The sequence below is a fragment of the Centroberyx affinis genome, unplaced genomic scaffold (genome assembly GCF_046629955.1).
Source record: "Centroberyx affinis isolate AG114_WGS23_722 - 3 ecotype Tasmania unplaced genomic scaffold, CSIRO-AGI_Caff_v1 ptg000617l_1, whole genome shotgun sequence".
In the NCBI taxonomy this organism is placed as follows: Eukaryota; Metazoa; Chordata; class Actinopteri; order Beryciformes; family Berycidae; genus Centroberyx; species Centroberyx affinis.
Window position 1 is genome coordinate 171,241 of NW_027279247.1, and position 24,749 is coordinate 195,989.

General features: G+C 43.5%; 2 protein-coding genes across 2 annotated transcripts in view; one reads left to right on the forward strand and one right to left on the reverse strand.

The window, feature by feature from the left end:
- me1 (malic enzyme 1, NADP(+)-dependent, cytosolic) overlaps nucleotides 1-5,534 on the reverse strand; it is an 88,656-nt gene extending 83,122 nt beyond the window's left edge. The window contains exon 1 of the mRNA XM_071518625.1: nucleotides 5,367-5,534. Coding sequence (XP_071374726.1) covers nucleotides 5,367-5,495 — 129 coding nt within the window. The 5' untranslated portion in view covers nucleotides 5,496-5,534. The remainder of the gene's footprint in view (nucleotides 1-5,366) is intronic.
- A 13,092-nt stretch (nucleotides 5,535-18,626) lies between these two features.
- prss35 (serine protease 35) lies at nucleotides 18,627-24,163 on the forward strand. Its single transcript, XM_071518626.1, has 2 exons — nucleotides 18,627-18,768; nucleotides 21,570-24,163. Exon 2 carries the CDS (start codon nucleotides 21,589-21,591, stop codon nucleotides 22,861-22,863), a length of 1,275 nt encoding a protein of 424 aa, XP_071374727.1. The 5' UTR covers nucleotides 18,627-18,768; nucleotides 21,570-21,588; the 3' UTR covers nucleotides 22,864-24,163.
- Nucleotides 24,164-24,749: the final 586 nt, after the last annotated feature.

Sequence of the window (24,749 nt, forward strand, 5' to 3'; positions counted from 1 at the left end):
ATTTTCATCAGGATGTGAAGTGGTGATCATAGGCTGAAGAGAGGGCCAAAGAGCTGAGGCACATTGATTAATTTCAGACTTTCAAGGATTTTCAAGCCCAATGGGAGCCATGGCTAGCATAAACAAAGCATTGCTATTATAGAGCTTCGCCAACACAGGGAATTGTCAGAACAAAGCCTTTACAGTCCTGACTGTGCAGAAAACAAACTTCATCCTCATGTCATGCCGACACTGTGACTCAGTGGGAATGAAAGTTTCAGACTCATTGTGCACTGGCAAAAGTCAGGTCCAGGTCCTAAATGGCACCTTTTACCAATTGTGACATAATTATATTAGGTTACACTTGCTGTCATAAAACTTTATCAGGCCTTGCCAATGACATAGACCCGGCTGGAGCGCATTATGTTTCACATGAAAAACCGATCACATCAATCGCTATCCGGTAACCAACAAAACATAACACAAAACCAATGGAGACGATTCAGATAGCCACAGAAAAACCCATACAGAAATATTTCCATTACAGAATTGGAAGCTGGGCCTATTTGTTGCCATTTGTTTGTTTGTTGCTAAATTTATTTATGTAGGTCTCAGCTAGAGCAAAATGCAAGCCTGGTGGAAAAAAAAAACTTCTGGGAGAAAAAGTCAGTGAGTGTAGCAGCCAAACCAGGGCAAATTCAGCATGAGAGCCTGATGACTTCCAGTTGTTACAGAGGGTTATCAGAACCTCAACTCCATTAAAGGGACTTGGCCATTTGGCGTACCAGCACATCCTCAATGTCCAATCAGATACACTGTTGCTCAGCGCTTGCCAACAACAGAGATTCTTAATGGAAGTCTTTCATCTGACAGGCCATCTCGCACTGTCATATGTGGAGCCTGTGGTTGCAAATGGGGCATCCGATTGCAGTGCTGTCTGGGCATGGGTTCCCCATTCTGTTCACCATTCATAGGCTCAAATGATGCATAATGCGAGTTATTTTAAAAACCTCAATAAACAAAATGTTACTGTTTAATCAAGGGGATCGATTTCATGTTTCTTGGGATTTAGCGCTAAAAGCATGAATGACTGCACCATTTCTCACTTGGGGGCCAATACTGTACCTTTGGACCTACTACTACTGGACCTTTTGTAGAGACTGAAACGCAAGAATCTGCTATTCATTACTGCGGTTGTCGGGTGCCAAATAACATGGCTGACACCGCTGTGCCTGCCTGACAGCTGCAGCATGTGGGACAGGATGGCAAACTCCACAGGGGGGCAGAGCGGCTGCGGTTCCCATTCTCCTCCACCTTTACGACTGACTGCACTTGTTACAGCGCGCACCTTCGCCTGGAGTACAGACTTAGTGAATGGGCATCTGTTGGACCCGGCAACAGCTCGGCTCAGTGTTTGAGGTGAAACAGCATCCCTGATAGGGCGCTAAGAGTGTTTTAGAGAGGCTGTTGTTGTTGTTTTTCAGGCGGAACCAGCGTCAGAGAGACGTAGTGAGGGCCGGGATCCACACAGACGCCTCATTAATGCGTGATCAAGTGGAGAGACAGAGGACGTCTGTGGAGCGTGGCCAGCGCTCTCTTCCTCCCCACAGAGACCCCTTTCTACGCCTCGCGCACCCCACTTCATCTCTTTATTGCGCGGTGCACACACACACACACACACAAAACACACCTATAATATCCGGTTCCACCTCTGGAGAGGGAGGAGGGAGTGTTAACCAAAGAGTAGGGTTGCTAGGGGTGAAGCTGTGTGTGTGTGTGTGTGTGCCTTTATATGTATGCAGGTACGTATGTTGTGCATGTATATGTGTATACATGTGTGTGTGTGTGTGTGTTGGGCGCAGGGGAGATTAAAAGGAAATCAAATCCTGTCGATGTGAGGACAGGCTGCTTTCAGCACTGCGCCCCTCAGCATCAATTAGCAGGCTGTGCTGTGACTGGCTCCTGTTCGGGCTGAAGTGGGCCAGCTGAGGGAGGTAAACACACCTCATCCCCAGGGCTCGCTGAAATCAGAAGGAGGGCAACAATGTGCCACTGCTGCGACCACAGAAGCCCGCCTGTGCCTGGCCGCTAACACGCTTTAGCAGTCATTTCCTACCTTCTCCTCCAATTTCCTCGCCCTGGTTCATGTACATGGTTGACAGTGGACGGTTCACCTTGCTGCATAAGAAACCTTTTTTTTCTGCTACTACTCTAACCTGTGTTTTTGAGGGAGCCTGTGTTTGAGGTCGATTGATGAATATCTGGTTGATCACACAAAACCAACTCCAGCCAAAAGTAGCTAAATATGTGCTGCACCGCATGACTCTGTATAGGAATATTTGTGGCTTGGTACCTCCTTAAAACGCAAACTCAGGTCATTTTAGACAAGTAGAAAAAAGTGGCTTGAGCTCGACTTTTGCACATCTGCAAAAATCGTATAAATTGCTATTTAATTGCAGCTAAATTAAACTACCAAAAAGTTATTACAAAATAGACAAAACAAAGTTGAGGCCTTTTGTTTTAAGAATCTGCCCTCAATTTTCTTTTGAGTGGCATTATTTTAGACTAACTAGTGTGGTGAACACAGGCCTCCGGTTAATTGCTAAATTTAAGGCAGGCTCCTCCGTTTTTAAAAGCAGATGCTTGCTGCAGAACATTTCAAGCACAGCTCCAGCGCTTGTTTGATTAATCTCATTAAGCCCCGATCTTTTCCAAAACAAAGTAATAACACAAGCTCTGAACCTCTGCCTCATTAGGAGGGCCAACTTTAAAGCAGGATGAAAAGCCTCATCATAAAACATGAAAGAACTGCGGCCCTCGTAACATTCACTCTTCACACCACTCACAAGAAAAGAGGAAGGAAAAAAGGGAGAGGGAGGTGAGAAAGAAAGGAAGAGACTAAGTTAACTGTGTGAGAGAGAGAGGCCATTTTAAGATAGTGAGCAAAGTGACAGTGATGTCTAGTTTACTGCTTTGTCTTTGAAAACCTTCCACATGTGTTGCTCAATGTCAAGTTCAAGCCTACACTGAACACCCCGAATCTGAATGTCTGAGGTCCTGTTACTAACAGACATTCATTAAGATAAACAAAACATAGTGTAACGTCCTAAGTGGTAGACCAATCATGCTTCCACATGAATTTGGGTTAACTAATCTGAGCAGTGCATTGAAGAGCCCTCTCGTATACTGGGGCCATTCAGGGCCCCGAGGTGTAAATTGAGATGTAAACAAACAGCTGACTGGGCCAGGTTTAAGGGCTAAAGGTACAGGCCTGCAGCTTGACTTCTACTACAAACAGCCAACCTCTCAGTCTGAAGAGCGAGGTTGAAAGGAAAGTGTCTCAAATCAGTTCAGTTAGGCAAATTTACAAAAAAAAAAAGAAAATTAAAAAACAGAAAAATGAGCAGCACACCTTCAAATAAGCCCCATTGTGCTGTAAAACCATGACAACCTTTACCAGGCATTAGACAGGTTCACGTAATAATCTGTAATCCCATAATGTAAGACTGGAAGGATGTTGAAATGCAACATGTAGCACCTTTAAATGAAGGATTCAGAACAGAACTAACATGGCTCCACCCCCTTGTCACTACCTTTGGACTATAAAACATGACATCATTCAGCCTGGTTGGGCACACCTGGATTACAAAGGGTGACCTAATTTTCTATATCAGTCCTATTGCATCTATGTACACACCCCACCACACCTCACCACACCACACACACACACACACACACACAGGGTTGATATGCAACACGTGGTCTCAGGAGTGGAGTCATTAACTTGCCTAACAAATAAGGCTCTGTGTAGCCAGTAAGGGCCTGAGCTCCACCCACCTCACCCCACCCCACAGAGACTGGGGTGTTTGAACTCTACTGTCTGACTTATCAGCTGAGGGCAAACACCACCTAGGCTGAGAGCCGCTGCAACTGTGGTGAACGGCGGCTTTTATCAGACAGGGACAGCTTTACCCTACAGTGAGTCCGGCTTGTGAGCCTAAAAGAGGGGAAACGTCTGGGAACAAGGCGGCCAAATAGCAGGTTTTGCAGTATCTTATAATATTTTGGACATTTTGTCTGAGCACAAGTGTTTCATAGTGAAATGGGAGAGAATAAAGCTAAAATACAAGTCTGTCAGTTAGATCTGCCTGCACTTTTTTATTATTTTGCTATAGATTCCAGTATGATTTGTATATATTTGACCAGGACGAGCGCAATAAATATGTTGGGTATGCAACTCAGAAAAAAAAAGATTGTGTAAATGTCCTCAAATTACTCTGACAAATGACAGTGAGTGATTAGACTACATTCAGTGTTTGCAGTGTACACCTGACACATGACTGGCCCTGAATACAGCCAGCTGTTTTGATGGTCAGTCAGCACCACGGACAGAGACTGGTGACCTGTGGGGCCCCGTCCCACCATGTAAACCAGGAGAAAACACTGGAAAGGTAAATAGGCTGCCAGAGCCTCTTTGTTAAACATGGGTTTACAAACTGACAACAACAAAAAATAACAAAGAAAATTATCAGGCTAATTCAAGCCAAGGCTTGAGCCGACCAGTCATGTTGAAAAGAAATGCCAACAGACTACCTTGACAAGTTTTCCCACAGAAAGATCGGCCCATCCCCTCATGACACTGACTCAACCCTACAAGGAAACTGATCAGCATTTTTACAGTGATTATGCAACTTCAAACAACCCTAACCCAAGACCCTGTTCCTCATTTTCCAATGCCAAGAGAAGAAAAGGAAAGTTATACCTACTATTAAATATTTACAATGTTAGTGGAGCAGTAGCGGCCTAGTATTACTTGACACAATATCAGCTTCCACAGTGAGCTTGGAGCAGCCTGTCAGAATAAGCTGCATCACATATTGAGGGGTTTGGGGAGGGGGGAGAAGGGCCAGAGCCATTCATCCCGTTAGCGATGAATGCAAAGCAACCAAACACGGTCTATAGAAAGCGATACGGACGGGACAACGGCAACAAAAGCCCCTCTCTGTGTGCCAGCAGTGTTTGGTCCCTTTAAATCTAAATATATCCACTTCTAAAGCTGATACTCCTGAACCCCCGCTGACTAATGCTGCATTCACGTGCTCTTCGTAAGCCCCGGCTTCCGAGGTCGGGAATCGTAAATGCGTACTTGAGAGTCTATCTTTTTCGTTTTATAAATAATTAATTAGCCAAAAGTCATTACCAACACTTGTTGACACAGCTTTCCCAAAGTCCCATCTCGAAAACTAGGGTATCACAGACATATTTACCACTTTTGATGGGTCGTTCATGTCGTTTCCTACAGTGCATGAATGCAGCATTACAGTTTGTCAACCCTGTCCTACCTAGAAACAAGTCAAAACTCACAGAACGGCGGCAGTTCTCGTTACCTTGTTCAAGTAGGGGTTTCTGGTAACATCGTAGCCCCTCTTCTTGGTGTAGACGAAGGTTTTGCTTTGGTCTTCGGACTTGTGCATCTCCGTGTCCACCGACTCTCGTCTGACCAGACCGTGTGCCATGTTGTTGCCTCAGCCTCTTTAAATAGAGCGACGGTGAACTGCTGTGAACTCAACAAGTGGATGCGCAGGTCCGACCACTGAGCTGTGACCGCACGTCTTCCTATCTCGACACACGACTTAAGAAGAGCTCGAGTCTCCTTATCAATCAAGCTGCTTTATTGTTTCAGTTCATTAAAACGGGCAAAGTCCCCGTATCAAGTATCATTTGGCAGCAAAACTTTAATACTAGTTTATATTGAGCAAATTTATGGGGAGTAATTTAGGGATATAGTGATGGGTAAGTTCACCTGAACTCAGTTTACCCTTTTGAGGCTGACATTAGTCTTACTGATTTTAATCTTATCTTACATAAATTCATTTAGGCTACACATCATAGTAAGTGGAACTGGTGTAAGTTATATTAGGGTCTTTTAAGGGGGGGGGGGAGGCATGAATGCTTTTCTGAATGTAGGCTATTTGTGTTCATTCATATTGGTGGTTGTTTGTAGCTAAATTGTCTTAAGAAAATGAGTATAGCAGTAGTAGCCTAGTAGCTGCGGTAGTAGTAGTGGCAATAGTGCTGCTAGTAGCAGTAGCCTACCAGTAGTTGTAGTAGTATTAGTAGTTGTAGCAGCAGTAATAGTAGTAGTGGTGGTAGTAGTAGCCTAGTATTAGTAGTAGTAATATTAGTAGTAGTAGACTACAACAAACACATTATGTCACACTGTGCAAGCAAATCATTCCCATAAGTAGGGGTAAACTTGTTAGGTCTAAAATGAAGAGAAATCCACATATTATTCCATAGCATGGTGTAGATGATCCCCAATAGCTTTTGACAAGCCATGGCATTTGTTACAAACACTTAACTTTATGGCCTAAGTTTAGCACATAGTGTCTGAGTCCTTATGACAGCAGTGCGGATATTTGATCAGGGTATGAAGTCAAGGTCAAGCCTCAGCCTTCACACTGTTGCAGCAGGAGGGTTATGCAATATTATAGGCAACGGTGAGTTTGAGGGTGACAGGAGGTGACTCCCAGACATTCTGGGAGTGGTAGGAAAGGTCTTTCGATCAGCATGTACCTCATGCTGGTGTGTTGATGAGGTGATTCCCTTACTCCAAATCTACAACACTCTTGCCTCACAACCAGACTGCCTGCTGTTTGTTGTCGAAATCAATAAAGTTGAACTGTCTGGTATTTGTGCAATCATGTTCATTGAATTTTGCTTAGGACATAGAACAAGGGATTCCTCCTACATGTGGACGGTTGTTAGGATCCTGTGTGTGAGCAGTAGTGGGGAATCTACAGGGATGTGCTTCAAATTAATTGCTTCAAATTCATTACTTCAAAGACTGGTCAGTTATATGGACCCTGGGTGAGCATGTCTGAAGTAATGGCTTCATTCAGAAATTGGTATCTCTGCCTCTTCTCTGATAGATTTCTCCCTGTATGGTTGTTGGTCGTTGGTGCAAAACAGCGAGTCTACAGAAGCCCTTACTCTTTGATTCTGAGGGACTCGCACCAAAACCTGAAATTTACCATTGGTGTTTTAGATAGCTGAAACATTTTCTGCTATCAAACTCCATTATAGCTGCACTGGAAATATCTCAACCTTTGTCCAGTTATCCACAGGAATAAGAAAAATACACCAACAAACAACACAATTGACCCAGAAATAGAAGCTACATAGACAATAGCTGTTTAAGAGTCAAAGTGCTTTAGGGCAGATTTTTTCCTTGAAGGATGCAAAGGAAAAGATATTTAAAAAAAAAATGAAAAATATCAAAATTAAGCAAACCATTGATCCATTGCAATGAGGCAGCCTGGACAGGGCCTGGCCATTCTTGTCTTGTGCTGATTCACTGCAGACTGCAGACTCTCTGGCAGGCTGCCTCTGTCCTCTTGGCCCTGAGTCAACATCACAGACTGCTGCTGCAGCAGGAGCCAGTCAACAGCAGGACCAGACTGAGCCTCAAGAAACCACTCACCTTGTCATCAGCTGCTAGTGAGCATGGTGATACAGCAGCCACCAAAGGTTGCATGCAATAGAATGTCAAATAGAATAGGGTTCATTGGCCGCTGCAGGCCTACAGGCCACAGTTCTCCAACTAGGCTGCAGAGAGAAAGTCAATGGGAGGACCAGTTTGCTTTTAGCACAATTCTTTATCTTCAGTACTGACTATGACCATCAGATTATGTATATATGAACAAAAGAAAAGAAAGAAAATGAAAAAGACAACTGGCACCATTCACACCTGCTGCTCCAGTCTGCTGACTTGACTTGAATGGGACCAGTGGTTGGCCCTCTGATAGAGAACTCAGTCTTAACAAAAACTCAACTCATTTAAGTTGTGTCTTTTGTAATGTAATTACATTAGAACAGATTTTCATTAAGCATAAACTCACCAAATATGTTGGTGAGTTTAAGGACCATTTGCCCTTTGCTGAAGGTTCAAATGCCCGTGGGAATGTAGAAAGACTGACATGATTGGCAGCTGCATTGCAATGTTTTATATTGAGCAGTCTGTCCAACCAAAGCCTATACATAAAATAGCAGCAGATAACTGAGGGTCCGCTGAGCTCCACCGTGTTTAGGAGGCTTTCATTCTGTGTTTGAATGACTAATCTCTGAATGACAAACATCTGCCGTCTGTTGCTGTATTGGGAGCTGGAAGTTATTTTTGAGGTTTGGGAAGAAGGCCAACTGGCAGCAGGAGGGCATGAGGAATGCAGCAGGGAGGGTTTGGGAACCACCGTCAACCCACCCAATGAAATCAGCATGTTAGTATCAAGGAAGGGAAAGAGGTGATCACAACACTGGAACAGCTGGAAGGAGGTTGGCCACGTCTGTTGATCACGCTCCAGCAGCAGTAGCAATACATGTGGTATATATCGAGAGAGAGAAGTTATATTCTAAAATGCATTTAAGGTTACATCCAACACCTAAAAATTGGCTAACATAATTAAAGTGGTAATCCTCGAGGTCCCTGTTTCTTTATTTTTATTTTGTCCCCTTTGGTGCCAAGTGCTCACTGCACTTCCCACAGATCACCTGTCAATCAAACAGTGTGTTCAGTACTGTGACGTCTTTCTCCTTGGATTTTCTGTTGATGCAGTTTGAGTTTCTCTTTTCTTTGTCTGTTCAGCCATGGTGGCTATCGCTGCTCACGCTAACTACCCAGTTCTTCTTCTGCTTATTCCAAACCAGAAAGATAAAACACATCACTTCCTGTGCAACAGAGGATTTTTCTCAGGACAGACCTACGAGACACCGGGTGTTCAGAACAGCAAATGTAAAAGCTTTCATGAACTGGATATAGGTTGAATCACTAGTCTGTTATATTAATCAGCGATAGAGAGTAGCAAAATGAGCATGTATTAATATGAAAATGTCATGGATTCAACTATATCACAGATATAAATTAAGCCCTTGTACCTCCTAACCCTCCGTTTAACAAAAAAACAGGTGCATTTCAAATCCAAATACAAAGGAAAGTCCCCCTGAAGACTTGCCAGTAGCATGATCCTTTCTACCCTCATTGACTCCAGTGCACCTCACTTTATTGTCAAGTCAGCTGAGCAATGTTTTCCACTGACACAGCTTTGTAAAGAGAGAAAGAGAAAGACACTGAGAGAGAGATTATAGGTCAGGGCAACAGTCAAGGCCGGCGATCTGAGAGACTGACTGCTGGGGCATCTAGGCTGCGGGATGTTGAAAGAAAGTATAAAACACAGCTATTACTCTTCATCTAATAGCATACAATAAAAAGCCCTTCAGCCAAACTGAGTTGTAATATTAACAGAATGAATGATTATGTAATATATAAATAATAAGGCTGCTGGTATAGAGTATGCTACTACATAACTCATTCATACTAATTGCATATCTTACCCACAACACTGTTAAACACGTTAAAGCCTGCTCCTTTGTTTCATGTGCATCACCTCTCTTAAGCAACTGTCTCTGACCTTTTTGAACCAGGTGTTTTATAGACACAATCTCTTATTATGGCACAGACACCGTCCTGACTCACACACACACACACGCACACACATAGAACGACCAGCCTTAATGCAAGATCTCAATGCCCGCAGTCTGCATCATATACAGCAGCCCGGTTGCCCTCGCCTGAGTCTGCCTCATATTTATCCCTGTGGGGTTTTTTTGGCCAGGAAGAGGAGGAGGTAGCAGACAAAGACAAAGACAATTACAGAGAATCAAATCACCCACAAACACATGATTTTCTCCCTTTGCTCTATTTATTCTACAGCCTACTGTGATGGCAACACCTGGCCATACTTCCTCCTCTGTACCGCTGATGGTAAAGGATTCACAAATGTGGTCATTAAATGTGATTACAGCCAGACTCTATGGAACGAGGAAACCATACCTTCTGACTGCATCAGCACCTGCCAGTATAAACTATAGGGGAGAGTTCATATCAGGACTCGACTTATCCCGCAGATAGCCCATTTTTTGTCATGCCAAAAAATGATTTAACACAATTATTCAGTGTTTTCCCCAGAATTCTGTTCCTGACAGTGGAAAAGCATCTGAAACTGCATTTAGACCAATGTGGGACACTCAACTCTCCATTGAAACCCAGACTAATGAAATTATTTTAGGGTTAGCCGCCTCTTAAGGCAGAGTGACCACCACTCCTGTTCAAAGGCAGGGAAACTCTGGGATAGAAGAGACCTTTAAATGAAGAATTAAATGGATAAATAAAATGTGCAAAGAAAATCAAATTCCATTGCATGTTTTACAGACAGTTTTTATGTAGCTGTGGTCGGGGAGGAACGTCCATCATATTGGCAGCAGACCATAACTGACCAATATCTGATATTTAATAAAAGCCCAATATAAAACCCTAGCACATACAGTGGAAAACTAAGCTATAGAATGTGCTGCGGGTCCATTTCAGCGTCCCTGTCTGAGGAAATGACTCTGGTCAGTTTGACAGGCCGACGTCTGCGTCATGCAGTCGGCTGGTGAGAGTGAGAACGACTGTGGCCGGAGAACAAAAGGAGTAGAAATGTGAGATTGGCTTCGGTGGTTTGGTGGCGTACGAGGCGGAAAAGCTCTGGGTGTTGACAGATACGAATATGAGACTATGGGAACTATGGCTAAAGGGGGCTGTTTGAATATAACAGAGGAGTGGAGCAGAGCAGTGAAAAGGCACAAAGGTCAAAGTTCAAGGCAACATGAGATCGGGAGGTGAAACGACCCCTCTCACGTTTATCAAGGTGTGCTCACCTGTCGCGGCCTCTAGGGCATTTTGCCCTTTTGGCCTCTTTAATTATCACTGCCTTGGACCAATAGACCTATAATAAACTTCACCTACAATGAACTCCGTGTCGCTGGGTTCACAGATATGCACAACAACCTTTCCCATAGTTAAAGTTAACCATCCATCCATTCCAATATTCCCTGAGGGTTTCAAAATAAATTCCACTGTTCAGAACTGGCAGCGCTTCGATGCGAGTTTGATCATTGGTAGAGGAAAATTTGAACAAGAAGCACATTTCCTCCCTCTAGGTAGCCGTATTAAACCATAGCTGTTGTTGTTCGGAGGCGGGACAGAACACACGCAAAGGAGCTCATAGGTGTTGGGCCTGTTGAGCGCCTCCCAACGGAGGAAATGGGCGGCTGTTTGGAGGGGCTCCTGAGGGACGCTGCACTTCCAGGTCTGCTGCCATACCTCGACTGGCCTCAGCCCTTTACTTTCTCTCTCTCTCTCTCTCTCTCTCTCTCTCTCTCTCTCTCTCTCTCTCTCTTTTCTTAGCTACAACTACTCCAGTGTGAGTCCATACATGACCTTCAACCAGCCCCCCAAATCAATGGGCCCTTTCACCGATCAGTGTTCATAATGACCCACTGTTTGAGCCCTGGGATATTTGGGGAGGTGGAAAAAGAGAGATCTTTGAGCCACAGATTTACTGTCTAGCATTATTAGAGAAAGTTGAGTTGACACGAGTGTACAGCAAGAAGGAGCTTGATCATAATAGGCCAGGTTGAGTCGAGGAAGCCCTGAACATATCCTGAGGAAGGTACTGTTGAGCCTTTGGGTTAACAGGCTGTGTGAATGGGTTTATCAACAGTGTTGAGGAAAACACCCTCAGGTTACTCTTCTGTGGTAACTAGTAACTTAAAGTGTCAGTTTTTCAATTCATGTGACCCGTTACTGGTTATTTGTAAAATTTTGAATGTCATTACTTCTGTTTTTCTTTCACATTGTTTCATTTTTGTTTTGCGAATTAAAAAAGGACAAAAAAGTGAAAATCTGAAAAATTGAAAAAACACAATCTAAGTGCTTGATATGACATTGGCTTCATGTTTTAAAAATGGAGCGATAGTCATTTATCATCATAGATAGTGCATTTTAAAAACAAAAACATGTCAGCACAAGCCAAGTTGCTACAGCATGTTTTTGAAGTGGGTGAAAGTTACTTTTTGTAAAGAGTAACTCTGAAGCACAACTACTGTAGTTACTTTTTAAGGTAAGTAACAAAGTAAATTAACTAATTACTTTTAAAAGTGACAAGGTATAGCAACAAGTCTCTTTCTTCTGGTACAGAGTGTGTGTGTGTTTGTGCTTGCATTGATAAAGGTGTTGTGGTGTGTGTTGGCCCTTTTAATAAAAGATTGTAGCAACAGAACAAGGCATGCTGGTGAACTCTACAGTATGACTGAAATAATTGGACAGCAGGCAGGTCAGGGTTTCCCTAACAGAACTGAACCAGTCATCAAACATCTGAGAGCCGAAAATGGAACTTCTCCACTTCAACAAAACAGTCAGACGAAATGGCAATTGGCAGAATGAGCCAAAGAGACATCATCATTTGGCTTCAACAAAACCCTCTTTCTTCTCCAGAGAAGAGGACAGAGATTAGTGTGTTAACCTAGTCACACAGTGTGTTTATGTAACCTTTTCTGACCCCTCAGAATATGTGAGTCTCTCTCTTTCTCTCTCTTTCTCTCTCTTTAGCTCTCTCTCTCTCTCATACACACACACACATCCACACCCTTCTACTTTCCTCCCTCCTTTCTTATTCTACGCCTCCATTCCAACCTTGTGAGAGTTTGTGTTTGCGTGTTTGCGTTTATATGCATGTGTGTTTGCATGTACTGTATATGACGTGTGTGCATGTGTATGTGTGTGTGTGTGTGTGTGTGTGTGTGTGTGTGTGTGCGTGCGTGTGTATGCTCATTGTGCATGTGCATTTGCATATGTAGGACTGGTTGTTGCTTGATCGTCCCAAATCAGGTTCGTGGCTTTGGTTCTTCCGTCTAATATGAGCTAAAGAAATAAGTTTATCCGTCTCACCCTCGCTCCTCTCACATGTCTGGTGTCCTGGCGGCACGGGGTGAAATGAAAACACCTCCTCGGTCCAAATCCCCGCTATAAACAAAAGGCCTGTGTGGAATAAATGTCACGTTTCAGCCGTGTTTGTCTCAGCATGTCTAAACAGTTTCATCCCAGTGAGGACACACTGCAGATCACTGTTCACCTCAGCTCAAGAATGGGCATGAATTGTTGGTTCCACTTTCCACCATGTTGCCAAATGAGGCTCACCGACGGGGCTGCTGTATAATCTGCAAAATATAAGTTTGGTGTGCGACGTTACGGCTATTGCAAGTGAAGGAACTGATTTTGTGTCAGCCCTCCATCTTGCGTGCACTTTTGTTTAAAACGTCGCCCTTCCCTGGTGTGTACACATTATTACCATGATAAGAGATCAAGGCTGTGTATATGTCAGGGTTGGGCTTTGTGTGCTGCGCTGACGCCGTGTTTGTACTGCATCCTCCTGTTTTCAAGCCTGAACCTCTCGGCATTGCAGAATGTTTTGACACCGGTGCGATGGATGAGGAGGGAGGACGTCTTTAGAGACTTTTTTCCCAAACTAGAAACTAACTCCGAGCAGCTTTGACTGTGTGTTTTCAGTGCCATGCTCAGAGGGGTATCTAGGCAATGGCAATTTGGCAAAGCACCGGCAGCATAACGAGATCTCTGTATGCGACAGAGAGGTCAGTGAAACAGCGCTCCTATTTTTAGTTCTTTTCTAAGACCCGACTCCTCCATGCCATTTCCTTTGTGGGCTTTGGGGCTTCTGAACTAATGATTACTGTACCTGAACACAAATTACGAGATCATCAATCATGGTGGTTGGAAACCTCAGATGTCCACACAGTATCCCCAGTCATAAGAAGAGGAACAGGCACAAGAGGAACAGTTTCCTACCTGTAGGGCAGGGTTTGTTTGTTTTGTTTTTTCCATGGAGATATTCATAGGGATTAGGGGCATACTTGGTGGATGTTTCAGGTGCAGGCAGGCGTGTGATGTGGAATGATATTTTTGTGTTTTTATTGCAGAAAGGGATTATAGAGAGTCAGTGTAAACACAAGGCCACACACAGAGAGACTGGTGAATGATGATAATCGTATACATGCTGATCTGTTTTAATGGACTGGATACAGTCTATCATGCTCATCTGCATATCAAGGAGTTGCTTATTATCTCCGCCAAGGGGGTTGTGTTTCCACCTCCGTTAGTAAGCTTGTTTGTCTGTCTGTCTCTCAGCTGGACAATTCAAAAACTTATGAACAGACAATTATCGTTATTTAGCCATAACTATAAAACTAATGGAGACAGTGACTTGATTCCAAATCCTAAGGGTATGTTTGCAGGGTCAAGAAATCAATTAAACTTAAAATGTATGTGACAGGAATGATGTGTTTGGGGGTAACAGCAAGTTGGCGAATTGCACTCTCTGAGGTGCCTTCTAGTTTTAGCAAGATTTCATTTTGTGTCCGAAAAAAAATGCAAGGCAAATAAAAGTAACCAACTTCAGGATCAGGGTTACTGTCACATAAAAACAATATTCTATTCTTTTTGAGTCAATACCTTCCATTGTAGATCCATTGTACAGTTTCAAAAATGCATGGACGTCAACATGAAAAGGAGACTGATTTTTTTTTTTAATTCCTGAAAAGCTGAGTTTCTTGTCTTCTGCCCCCTTCAGCAGGACTGTGAGTGTCTGTTCAGTTGTGCATGTATGCAGAGATTCAAAAGGGCGCATGTGAATGTGTGTTCAGTCAGCCTTTCATCAGTATTACTCTCTTCTCTGAAAGCTGGCATGCTAACCTTATACCCAAATATTTACAATTAAAAAAGGTTATATACTGTATGTGGATCTAAGCGAGACCTTTAATGACTGTCCCATAACTGTTTATATGTGTGTGTGCGAGTGAGTGTGTGCTTGTGAGGGGGGGGGGGGGGGGGGGGGAGTGTGTGAGAGAGAGAGAGGTAGAGAGTCCTATCTTATCAATGGTGGTCTGTTTAGCGTGGAGCAGAGCTAAAAGACCATTCAGTTGTCAAAATAAAGTATGTGGAAGTGAGCTGTGGGTCATTGCAGCCCTCTGAGTTGGTTTATTAGTGTGGTCTGTGCAGAGGAGTAGGCAGCCTTTAATGTATACTGCTGTGTACAGCGAAAGGCATTGAGGTCCTCTGAGACCATACTTGACACAGATACAGTTTCACCAGGGAAAAAATGCTTTGTACTTTCTAAAATTTGCGATAACACAAATAACTCAATATAACTATGGTTCAACCAATCTCTTCAAGTATGATAACTTTTAAGTAAAGGGAATAAATCACTTGGATAAATCCAGAATAGGGACATTTCAGTGGCCCCTTGAGATCCTCTGTGGGGGGACACTCGGGGCAGTCGGCTGTAGAGTTTGGTCTTAAAGAACTCACCAAGGTTTAATTAATCTAAGCCTACAATGTCTCAAGATGGTGTATGCTAAAATGTTAGCATGGAGCACCGGAGCCAACAATCTACCGGGGACACATGGGTGATTCTGGTGTCTATGTTCTCATCATAAGTTGGCCAATGTCCCAAAAACTCTGAGTATTCCTTTAAGAAGCGCACCCTCTTATTGGTTTACCGCTGTGAAGGTGGGCAAGGTCTCATCCAATACACTCAAACACAACTAATGAAATTCCTGAAAGTTACCTCTCCCCATAAGCGTCCATCTGCCACACGAGAGCGCAAAGGGAGCACTTCCTGTGAGGGTGTTACGCCCCGCACAAAAGCCCCTCTATCCACCCTGCATACTCCGACCCCAACCAGAAATATCACTCACTGCTTTTCTATTTGGAAGCCGCGGGGCTGGGCTCTCTCTCTCTCTCTCTCTCTCTCTCTCTCTCTCTCTCTCTCTGTGGCTTCTCACAGCACTTTTGTGACCTTTGACCTTGAACTTAACTGAAAACAGGAATATTTACTGTGTTCCTTTGTCTGGATGTGTCAAGGTTGCCATAACAGCGGTCACAGGTTGTTATTGTGTTGGGATGTTGGCAGGCCTCAGAGAGGAGCAGAGCAATCACAGCTTTAAAGAAATGCACAGTCCCGTTGGTCAGCTTGCTTACCTAAGTGATGAGAACATCAAAATCATCCATGTGTCCCTGGTAGATCATTGGCTCTGGTGCTCCATGCTAACACTTTAGCATACACTATGTTGAGTGATATTAAACCTGCACTAAGCGATTTCAGACCCTATAACCAATCCTGAAACTAACCTGTGCTATGTGGAGATTTCCTTGAGACATAATGATATAAACCAATATCCACACATGTGGGCCAGCTGTGTTGCTGTTTCCACCTCTTTTCTAAAGCTTGTTGTCAAAACCCGGCCCAACTCGAAGCTCCTTGCGGCACTCACCCCCTCCCATCCCTGAAAAGAATTCTCGTAATGGTGTAATCAATTAAGCTAGCTTTGTGTTTGTTTGTCTGTTAGCAAGATTACGGAAAAACTACTGGCCCGATTTTCATGAAACTTCGTGGAAGGGTGTAGCATGGGCCAAGGAAGAACCCATTAAATTTTGGAGCGGATCCGGATCCGACTCACAAACAAGCAATAACAGCACGAACCTTGGCGGAAGTCCCGAGTGCCCTTCTAGTTTACAAATGTGTTGCAGTTTCTGTCACCCTCTAGTGGTCAGAAAACCGCTTGGTGCAGCTTTAAGCAACTACCATGGTCCAAAATAAGATTAACCTTTTAGCAATAAAATGTTGTTATTGTTTTTCAGTTACATATTAATTATTATTAATTATATTTTAAAAATGAAATATAATTAGCACAATATAGCTGATGTAGCCATGTTTATTTTTGGAACTATTTCAGGTGAGCATACTGTATTCATCCACTGTGCAGTGATTTTTAGCTGCCATCGCCCACCACCATCACTTCCTATGGAAACAGGGAAAGTGATCCCTGCAAGTTCAAAACATTACATATTCCATGTAAACTTTACCAATGTCCTACACAAAACTGCCAATGTTCTACACTTGGCTGCATGTCATTTAAGATTACTTTATATTTAGCTTTAGTGCTGCTATACTGTAGGTTCTCATTTTCTTATGTTTTCTCATTTTTGATATAATGCTAGTCGCCACCCTGTTTATGCTAAAGTGTTAGCATGGAGCACCAGAGCCAATGATCTACTGGGGACACATGGACAATTTTGGTGTTCTCATCACTTAACAGGTAAATTGACCAACAGGCCAATCTCCCAAAAACTTGGTGTATTCCTTTATCACACTGATCCTGAGGGAGGCATCTGGATCTCACCACACCCAAAGTGGGCCAGAGGAAGTGGAAAGGCATCTCTTACACCCACCAGTTCTATAGATGTGTGCACACATAGATATGTGATACACTTGACCATCACCCCCTATCTCCAGCCCTCTCTCTCTCTCTCTCTCTCTCACTCACTGTCTCACACACACACACACACACACACGCACAGTTTCTGGGGACTGGCGGATGTTTGTAATCTTTGTGTTGAAATCAATTTAATTGGTGTGAAGCCTGCTGTAGATCAAGGTGAGTGACAGAGGTGATTACACAAAGATCAGTTTCTAATCCAAATGACATCCTGTAATCCATTCCATCATCTTGGGCCAGATGTATATTATCACACTCCCTCCCTCGCTCTCTCTCTACCTCATTACACACATACTTTCCATGTCTTTTCTTGGTTCACTGAGACTTCAGCCAGTCACCATGGCATTCCCCTCTGTCTGCCAGAGGCCCTGCGTTCTTCCCTTTGGTCCTGACCTTGCATAATGCAAAGACAAAACACAGCAATGTACTGACTTGTCCTCACACTTTCAAAAGTGCCTGTATTGGGACTTTGGTTCAAGCCCTGTGTCGGCAAGCATGCACCCTGCTGAAGAGTCCTTGAGCAAGACACTGAGTCACTGTCGGTCCCATAGGTGCTGTGCTGTAGCTGAGCCCGACCTCTGACCTCCCAGGAGAGTTGGGTAAGCGAAAAGCAAACAGAATTCCCCTGCAGAAATCAATAAAGTATCAAATTTCATTACTTCATATGTACATTTCACATGCAGAAGGAACATTTGTAGTAGCGAAAAATGCTTTAACATCAAGATAACTTTGTGATAATGATGATGATGATGATGATGATGATGATGATAAGGCAAGCATCCACAAATATAAAATCAATTATATACTCAGAAAAGCATTAATAGATGCTATTCTTCAAAAGATCCCAGTTTGTTACTACTTACTGTGATGCATACCTTCTATGAGTTAAGGTCAATAGGTTTATGTCAGGCTGAAACGTGAGTAAAAGGAGTTTAGTTGGGCTTTACCACTTCATCGGGCACCTAAAATAAAAGTGCTGCAGATGTTCAGGCTCAGATGGCTGACAAAGAAATGCCTAGCAAGTGGCTTTTGTGGAGATCAGTGGAACTAATTCCTTCACAGTCCACTGAAAGTACCATTGACTCGGGTGCGCTGAAATTTGGGGTGTTTTTTTTTTTTTTTTTTTTTTTCCTCCTGGGCTGCAGCCTGCACCAGGATGTCAGCAGCGCACCTCCCGACTGGGCTGCCGCTGAATAGACCACTGACTTCACCCAATTCAGCCTTTAGTTAAATCGCTCGGTCTGGTCCCACCCATATGTGAACAGCTTTTGTCACAAGTAAAAAAAAAAAAAAAAAAAAGCCTTTTCAGATTTTTTTTTTCTTCCCCCCTCCCTTCTTCCTCAGCATCAAGTGCAGCCTGAGCGGAGCGTCCCGGCTGCGACTTTCTCCCCAGCCTCTTTGCAAAAAGCAATGAGGAGAAGGGAACCATCGCCCTGCTGATACCGGGACGTCTGGGATGCAAGTTTGTTTTCTGGATAAAGAGGGATCATAATTGTATATACAAAAAAAGACAACAAACAATACATTGCGGATTTGGCATATCCATCAATCGAATGCAAGCAGGTATGAAGCCTTTCTCATTTATGCAAAGTTATAACAATCTCTTGATGGAGCCAATGGAAAGTGAGCTCTTTATTTGTTTTTTTCTTTCTTTCTTTTTTTCTTTTTGATCATTTTTCATCGGTTTCTTGCGGTTTGGATTGTTACATCTATTCTTGGTGGATGCACTTGTTGGATATTTTTTATTTTTTATTTTATTTTTTTACAGGGGATTAAATCCAAATGTTGATAGGTCACTGGGTACAGTATTCCTTATTTATCTACATCCTTTTGCGTTTCTGAAGTCAGTTTACATAAATTAAAATTTTAAATAGATTAAAATGAATATTAGATAAATTCTCCATTTATCGTAGCGTTTTCTTCCCACTTATAGCCGCTATATGCTGGAGCAGATGTAATTGTGTTCACATTTCATTGGCTGTATTGATTATCTAATTGGATTGGGTATTTATTTGCCTTATACGGATAATTCTGACGTTTGCTATTTTTGGAATAAGACATAATTGATTGCAGTTGTCCCAAAAGAGACTGCGTTTTGCTGAGATAATTTGAATTAAATTCGAATCAGATAGTTGGCCTATAATTTTCTCCTTCTAAACAGTCAACAAAGGTTGTCTGATGAGTCACAGATTATTCTGTATATTGCCCTAACAGGGTAGAGACCTTCTGCCTGAGAGGCAGAAGTTTATTTAAAGTTGGGAAAATAGGTCAAACTGGATGAAATCACCCGTTCCGATAAACGTGGTGTTGAATTGGACAATAGCCTACCTCTGGGAGAGAAGGGGACCCATGCATTACTGAGCTGGGGGGAGGATTGCGCCCTAGCGCCATCTACCGGTGGGTTTGGCTCCTGGGTGCCTCAAGCAACTCCTGTGAATCCAGTGTGGGACGGAGAGGGCACTGCGCTGTTCAGCTTACTGCAATGGAAAATAGCTTTGTTCAAATGAGCGCCTTCTGTAACCAAGAGTCATGATGGCAGCATATCAGTTTCCACTCTATCCTGAATGATTACAGGCTTTCTACTGGATTTGTGTTTTGTCTCAGTCTGGGGGTGGGAGTGTGAAGTTGAACAGAAACTAAGGGTCAGATTTTTGTATTCCCATTTATAGAGACAGTTTTACTGCTTTTGTGGGCCTGTATATATTTATTACAGTCTGGTTCAGGCTGGTTAGATGACGGCTACTGGGCATGTTTTATTGGACACACTGTGGTGAGTTTAAGCCAGATAGTCTCCTTTTCAATTTGGCTCTGCCTTAGGTGAATTGGTGCAGTTGTTGAAGCTCTGACTCAGATGGATGACAGTTGACTCCTGTGTCACTGGCACACTGACTGTCAAAATACCTGACATGAAAATGTTTTGTGGTTTTAAATAAAAAGGGGATGCAGGCAGTGGCAGAGCTGATAGTATTTCTGTAATCCATGATAAAGCATTGGTACGCTCCACAGGTGATGCTACACATCCAGTGAGGGAATCTCCCTCTCAGCTGTGTCTCTTGGGATCGCGGCCAAGCCTGGCAGCTTCTCATTTTCACACTGCACTAACATCTAATTGGAAGGGAATGTGCTGTGGACCCCCTGGCCAATCTAGGCTGTCCCCCATAGGCTCGTCCTCCAGCTGGAAGCCCCAGATGTTAGACTGTCTGTCACACACCATTTAAACCCCTCGAACAGCCAGGATGAATGGAATCACTGTGGCTTGTCAGTCTACACTTCTGTTTGAAATTAACTGCTGGATTTGCACTACTGCTACATTGCTCCTCAATGAGCAGCATCCAAATGATTTTCTCTTGTGCTTGGAATTGCCTGTGTGACTACATCGCCACAGTAATGCTGACGAAATAAAGTTCCTGCAGTAAAGTGATGGTCTGCTGAATCTATTAAAATGTACCCAAATTCTAATTTTCTTTATAGGGTTATCGGGATCATTGGCAAACATCACATTCACAGAAGCATGCACCAGCGTTCTGCCTGCAGCTTGCATAGTCTTTATGTTCGATGTCATGTGTATCCTTGGACAGGGAGCAGTGTGGAGCTATAAGGAAACCAGATATGGTCATTACTGAAAGAGAAGGTTAACCATTGTGGCAAACCTCCAAGCCACTGTCTCAGCCCATTCAGAGAATCAGGGTTCATCCTCTCGTCCCCACTGCCCACAGCCTCCAGCCAGGCTATAAATCTGCTCTCAACCACACAGCTAATGTATCAACTTTAGAGAAATACTTCAAGATCTCAACGATTTTTTAAAGAGTGTCTCTCGTATTTATGTCGCAATTTATCCTTATTAAAAATGGTACCCATCATATTTTGCAAGTGTGAGCATTTTGAGGATTTGTGGTAAAATTATGCAGGACTGTTCTGAGTGTGTTGGAGTGCAACAGACTACTGCGCTTCCCTATAGATAGTTCTGCAGGCTGAGCTCTCGACTTGGTGGATGAGACGTCTCTAATACTCTGGACTACATTGCCCCCCTGTGGACTTTCCTGGAGCTGTGTTTATTTTGTCTAATGGATCAGCAGGCTTCAATGCCTCATAAATGCCCTTCTCAAGAAATTAATTAGCCAATGAAGGGAACATTCAATCATGTACATGTGTTTAAAAATGGTTTTAGAATTCAATTCAGGAATATTTTAGTTTTCTACCTGCAGTAGGAACTGCCTCAAGATGATAAGAAGTTGATAAAAGATTGCCTCAAAACTTGCTGAGCACGTTGATGAAGTCCAAACAGGATTTAATCATTTGTCTAGACTACAGTATGCCCTCTGTCATCCCTGACTAAGTCTTCATCTCTTTTGTTTACGTTGCAGAGCCAGGCCCGCCTTAACAATGGGCCCCATACCCCTGTGTCTCCTGCTCCCAGTGCTGGCCGTGGTGGTGGTAGCTGTGGTCGCGGAGGAGGCCACAGTGGACGATGAGTATACCTGGCCACAGTGGAAGGTGCCTCTGGTAAGGAACCGACGCACTGTGCCTCTCAGTAGCCCCAAGTTCTCAGCCGAGCCTCAGGCAGAGCAGAGTGGGACCTGTGGGATCGAGTGCCAGCGTCGCCTTCCCGCCCCATCTCTGGATGACCTGGAGCAGTTCCTGTCCTACGAGACGGTTTACGAGAACGGTACGCGCACCTTTACCTCAGTTTCTGTGCAGGGCCTCAATGAGGTGACTGCCTGGCCTGGAAACTCCTCATCCAGCTCCCGCCACAAACGGGAAGTGTACGGCATGGACACCCGCTTCACCATCTCCGATAAGCAATTCTCCACCAAGTATCCCTTCTCCACCACTGTGAAGATCTCCACGGGATGCTCTGGGGTTCTGGTGTCTCCTAAACATGTGCTGACTGCGGCCCACTGCATCCACGACGGACGGGATTATCTGAACGGAGCACAGAAGCTGCGTGTTGGTGTCCTGAAGGAGAAGTCCAGGCGAGGGAAAGGAGGCAAAGGGAGAGGAGGACGAGGGAAAGGCAAAAGGAGAAAGGGAGACAAAGATAAAGACGATGCAGAGGAGAAGGAAGAGAAAGAAGACCGGAAAGGAGACCGGAAAGGAAAAGGGAAAGGCAGAAAGAGCCGGAGTCGGCGCAGTGCGGAATCAGAGAAGCCTTCGTTCAGGTGGACCAGGGTCAAGCAGACCCAGGTTCCCAAGGGCTGGTTCAAAGGCGTGTCTGACGGAGTGGCTGCGGATTACGACTACGCTGTTCTGGAGCTGAAGAAAGCCCAGAAGGTCAAGCATATGGATCTGGGTGTTATCCCTTCAGTCAAGAAGCTGCCCGCCGGGAGGATCCACTTCTCCGGCTTCGACGATGACCGACCTGGCAACCTGGTGTACCGGTTCTGCTCCGTCTCGGAGGAGTCCAACGACCTGCTGTACCAGTACTGCGACGCCAAGCCCGGCTCCAGCGGCTCAGGGGTCTATATCCGCCTCAAAGAGCCCGGGAAGAAGAAGTGGAGGAGGAAGATCATTGGGGTTTTCTCTGGTCACCAGTGGGTGGATGTTAACGGGAACGGGATGCAGCAGGATTACAACGTGGCGGTGAGGATAACACCCCTCAAGTACGCCCAGATCTGCTATTGGGTCCACGGGGACTCAAGTGAGTGCCAGGTAGCCTGAGACAGCACACAACCCCCCTCACCCACCCCATACCCCCTCCTACCCCCTCTCCCATGACCACCTCCACCACAATCTACGACCCCCCCCCCCAACCCCCATCACCAACCAGGGGCCCGTCGACTGCCTCTCCTCTGCCTGCATCTCTGTTACCTCCTGTGCCTCCCAGTGGCGTCTGTTACAGTGTGACAGCGTCTCTCTCGCTCTCATACACACACATACACACACACACACACACACACACACACACACACACACACACAACACACACACAGCCATACAGACTCAATGTTGATAGGAACAGGAACAGGAACTTGTCAATGCACCAAGAGAACTGTGGCTCTTCAGCTCTTCTAATTTATTTGCTAAAAAAAACAACTCTAAGAAAAAAATATCATGATTATGTATTTACAGATCATTTAGGTCTGCAGTTTTGTTCTTATTTTGACAGTTTTTTTTTGCATTTGACCAATTTGGATACATTGTTGGAAAGTGTGTATATTCAAATGTTTCATACTGTTTCATGTGAGCAAAGCCTCGTTATATTAGTCATATATTCCCGCTAGCCTTTGTATGGAGAGACATTGATATTTTCAAGTGTTCTCCACTGTGTTTGTAAAAAAGAGCAAGTGTGCATTGGCCTTGACAAAAGACCCAGGAAAAAATAAATGTAATTTTTCTCACAAATGAACTATATAGAGATATTGAGATGATGACTGTTTTTATGAACATTTTCTAAATGAAAGAGCTGGTGTTTTGCATTTTGTATATCTAGATATTTGAGTTTCATGTAATTTTTTTTTTTTATAACTACCTTTTCAAATAAGTTCCTCTCTCTAAATAGTGAAAGGGTCCTCATGGATCCTGGATATATGATTGTTTTGAGTCTCACCATCCTTTCTCTATTCTTGCAACACAGTGAAATGTGGTTTCATTGTTGTGCACATAATTATAGCGGAGCTTATCCGGAGACTTGGTGCTAATTTATGGAATTGTACACTTTTTGGGGAGACTTCTCAGAATATATTTTGATAGCCTAGTACTGTAACTATGTATTTAATGTGAGGCTACATATTGGGGTGTGATAAGATGGGACTGAACTATTCAACAATTACTTGAGCTGTTAAGATTTCTCTAATTCTAAGGGTATGGTGAGCTAAAAAATACCACAATATTGTTATATAATAACAATTTTAAATCTGGAATGTTATATTTTTTTGACATTCTTGTTACTTACATGCCACAATTCCTATGAATTTCCTTTTGATTACCAAATACCTGAAATGAATGATGCGGATTGAAAACAACCAACCATTAAATCAAGATTACTACTTGTATATGTGTGTGTGTTCATGATGATCTTATTACAAAAATTCAATTCCATTGTAATAGACTGATTTGTGGACGGTTATCAGGAGCATTATGAGATTGGCGCTAGCTACCATTAAAAGTTGCTATCTTTGCTATTTAATTAACTGTTAATGGTTAACTGACGGTCAAAGCAACAATCTAACAAGGATACATATCACTAAAAGTAACCATTGAGCGGTAGAGTATGTACTAATGTGGTAGGACTGATGTCAGAAATACTCTGACGCTGACATTTATATAATGTGGGTGGTTGTTAAAATGGGAATGCTAAAAAAAAGCAAAAGCAAAAAAAGAAACGTTCATGGGCAGTTCAATCCGTCATTGAGTTTATTGCATCTCAAAGGGCTTACATGCACTGGGGAGGGCCATTGTAAATAAAATAAATTAAAAACTAAACAAAAATACAATTTTAACTCAGTCATGAAAGAAGTTATTAATCTCCCGTCATTTTCTACCATTCATGTCTTTTTCTCACAACCAATCGCTTAAACAGTCCATTGAAATGACAACGAGACACA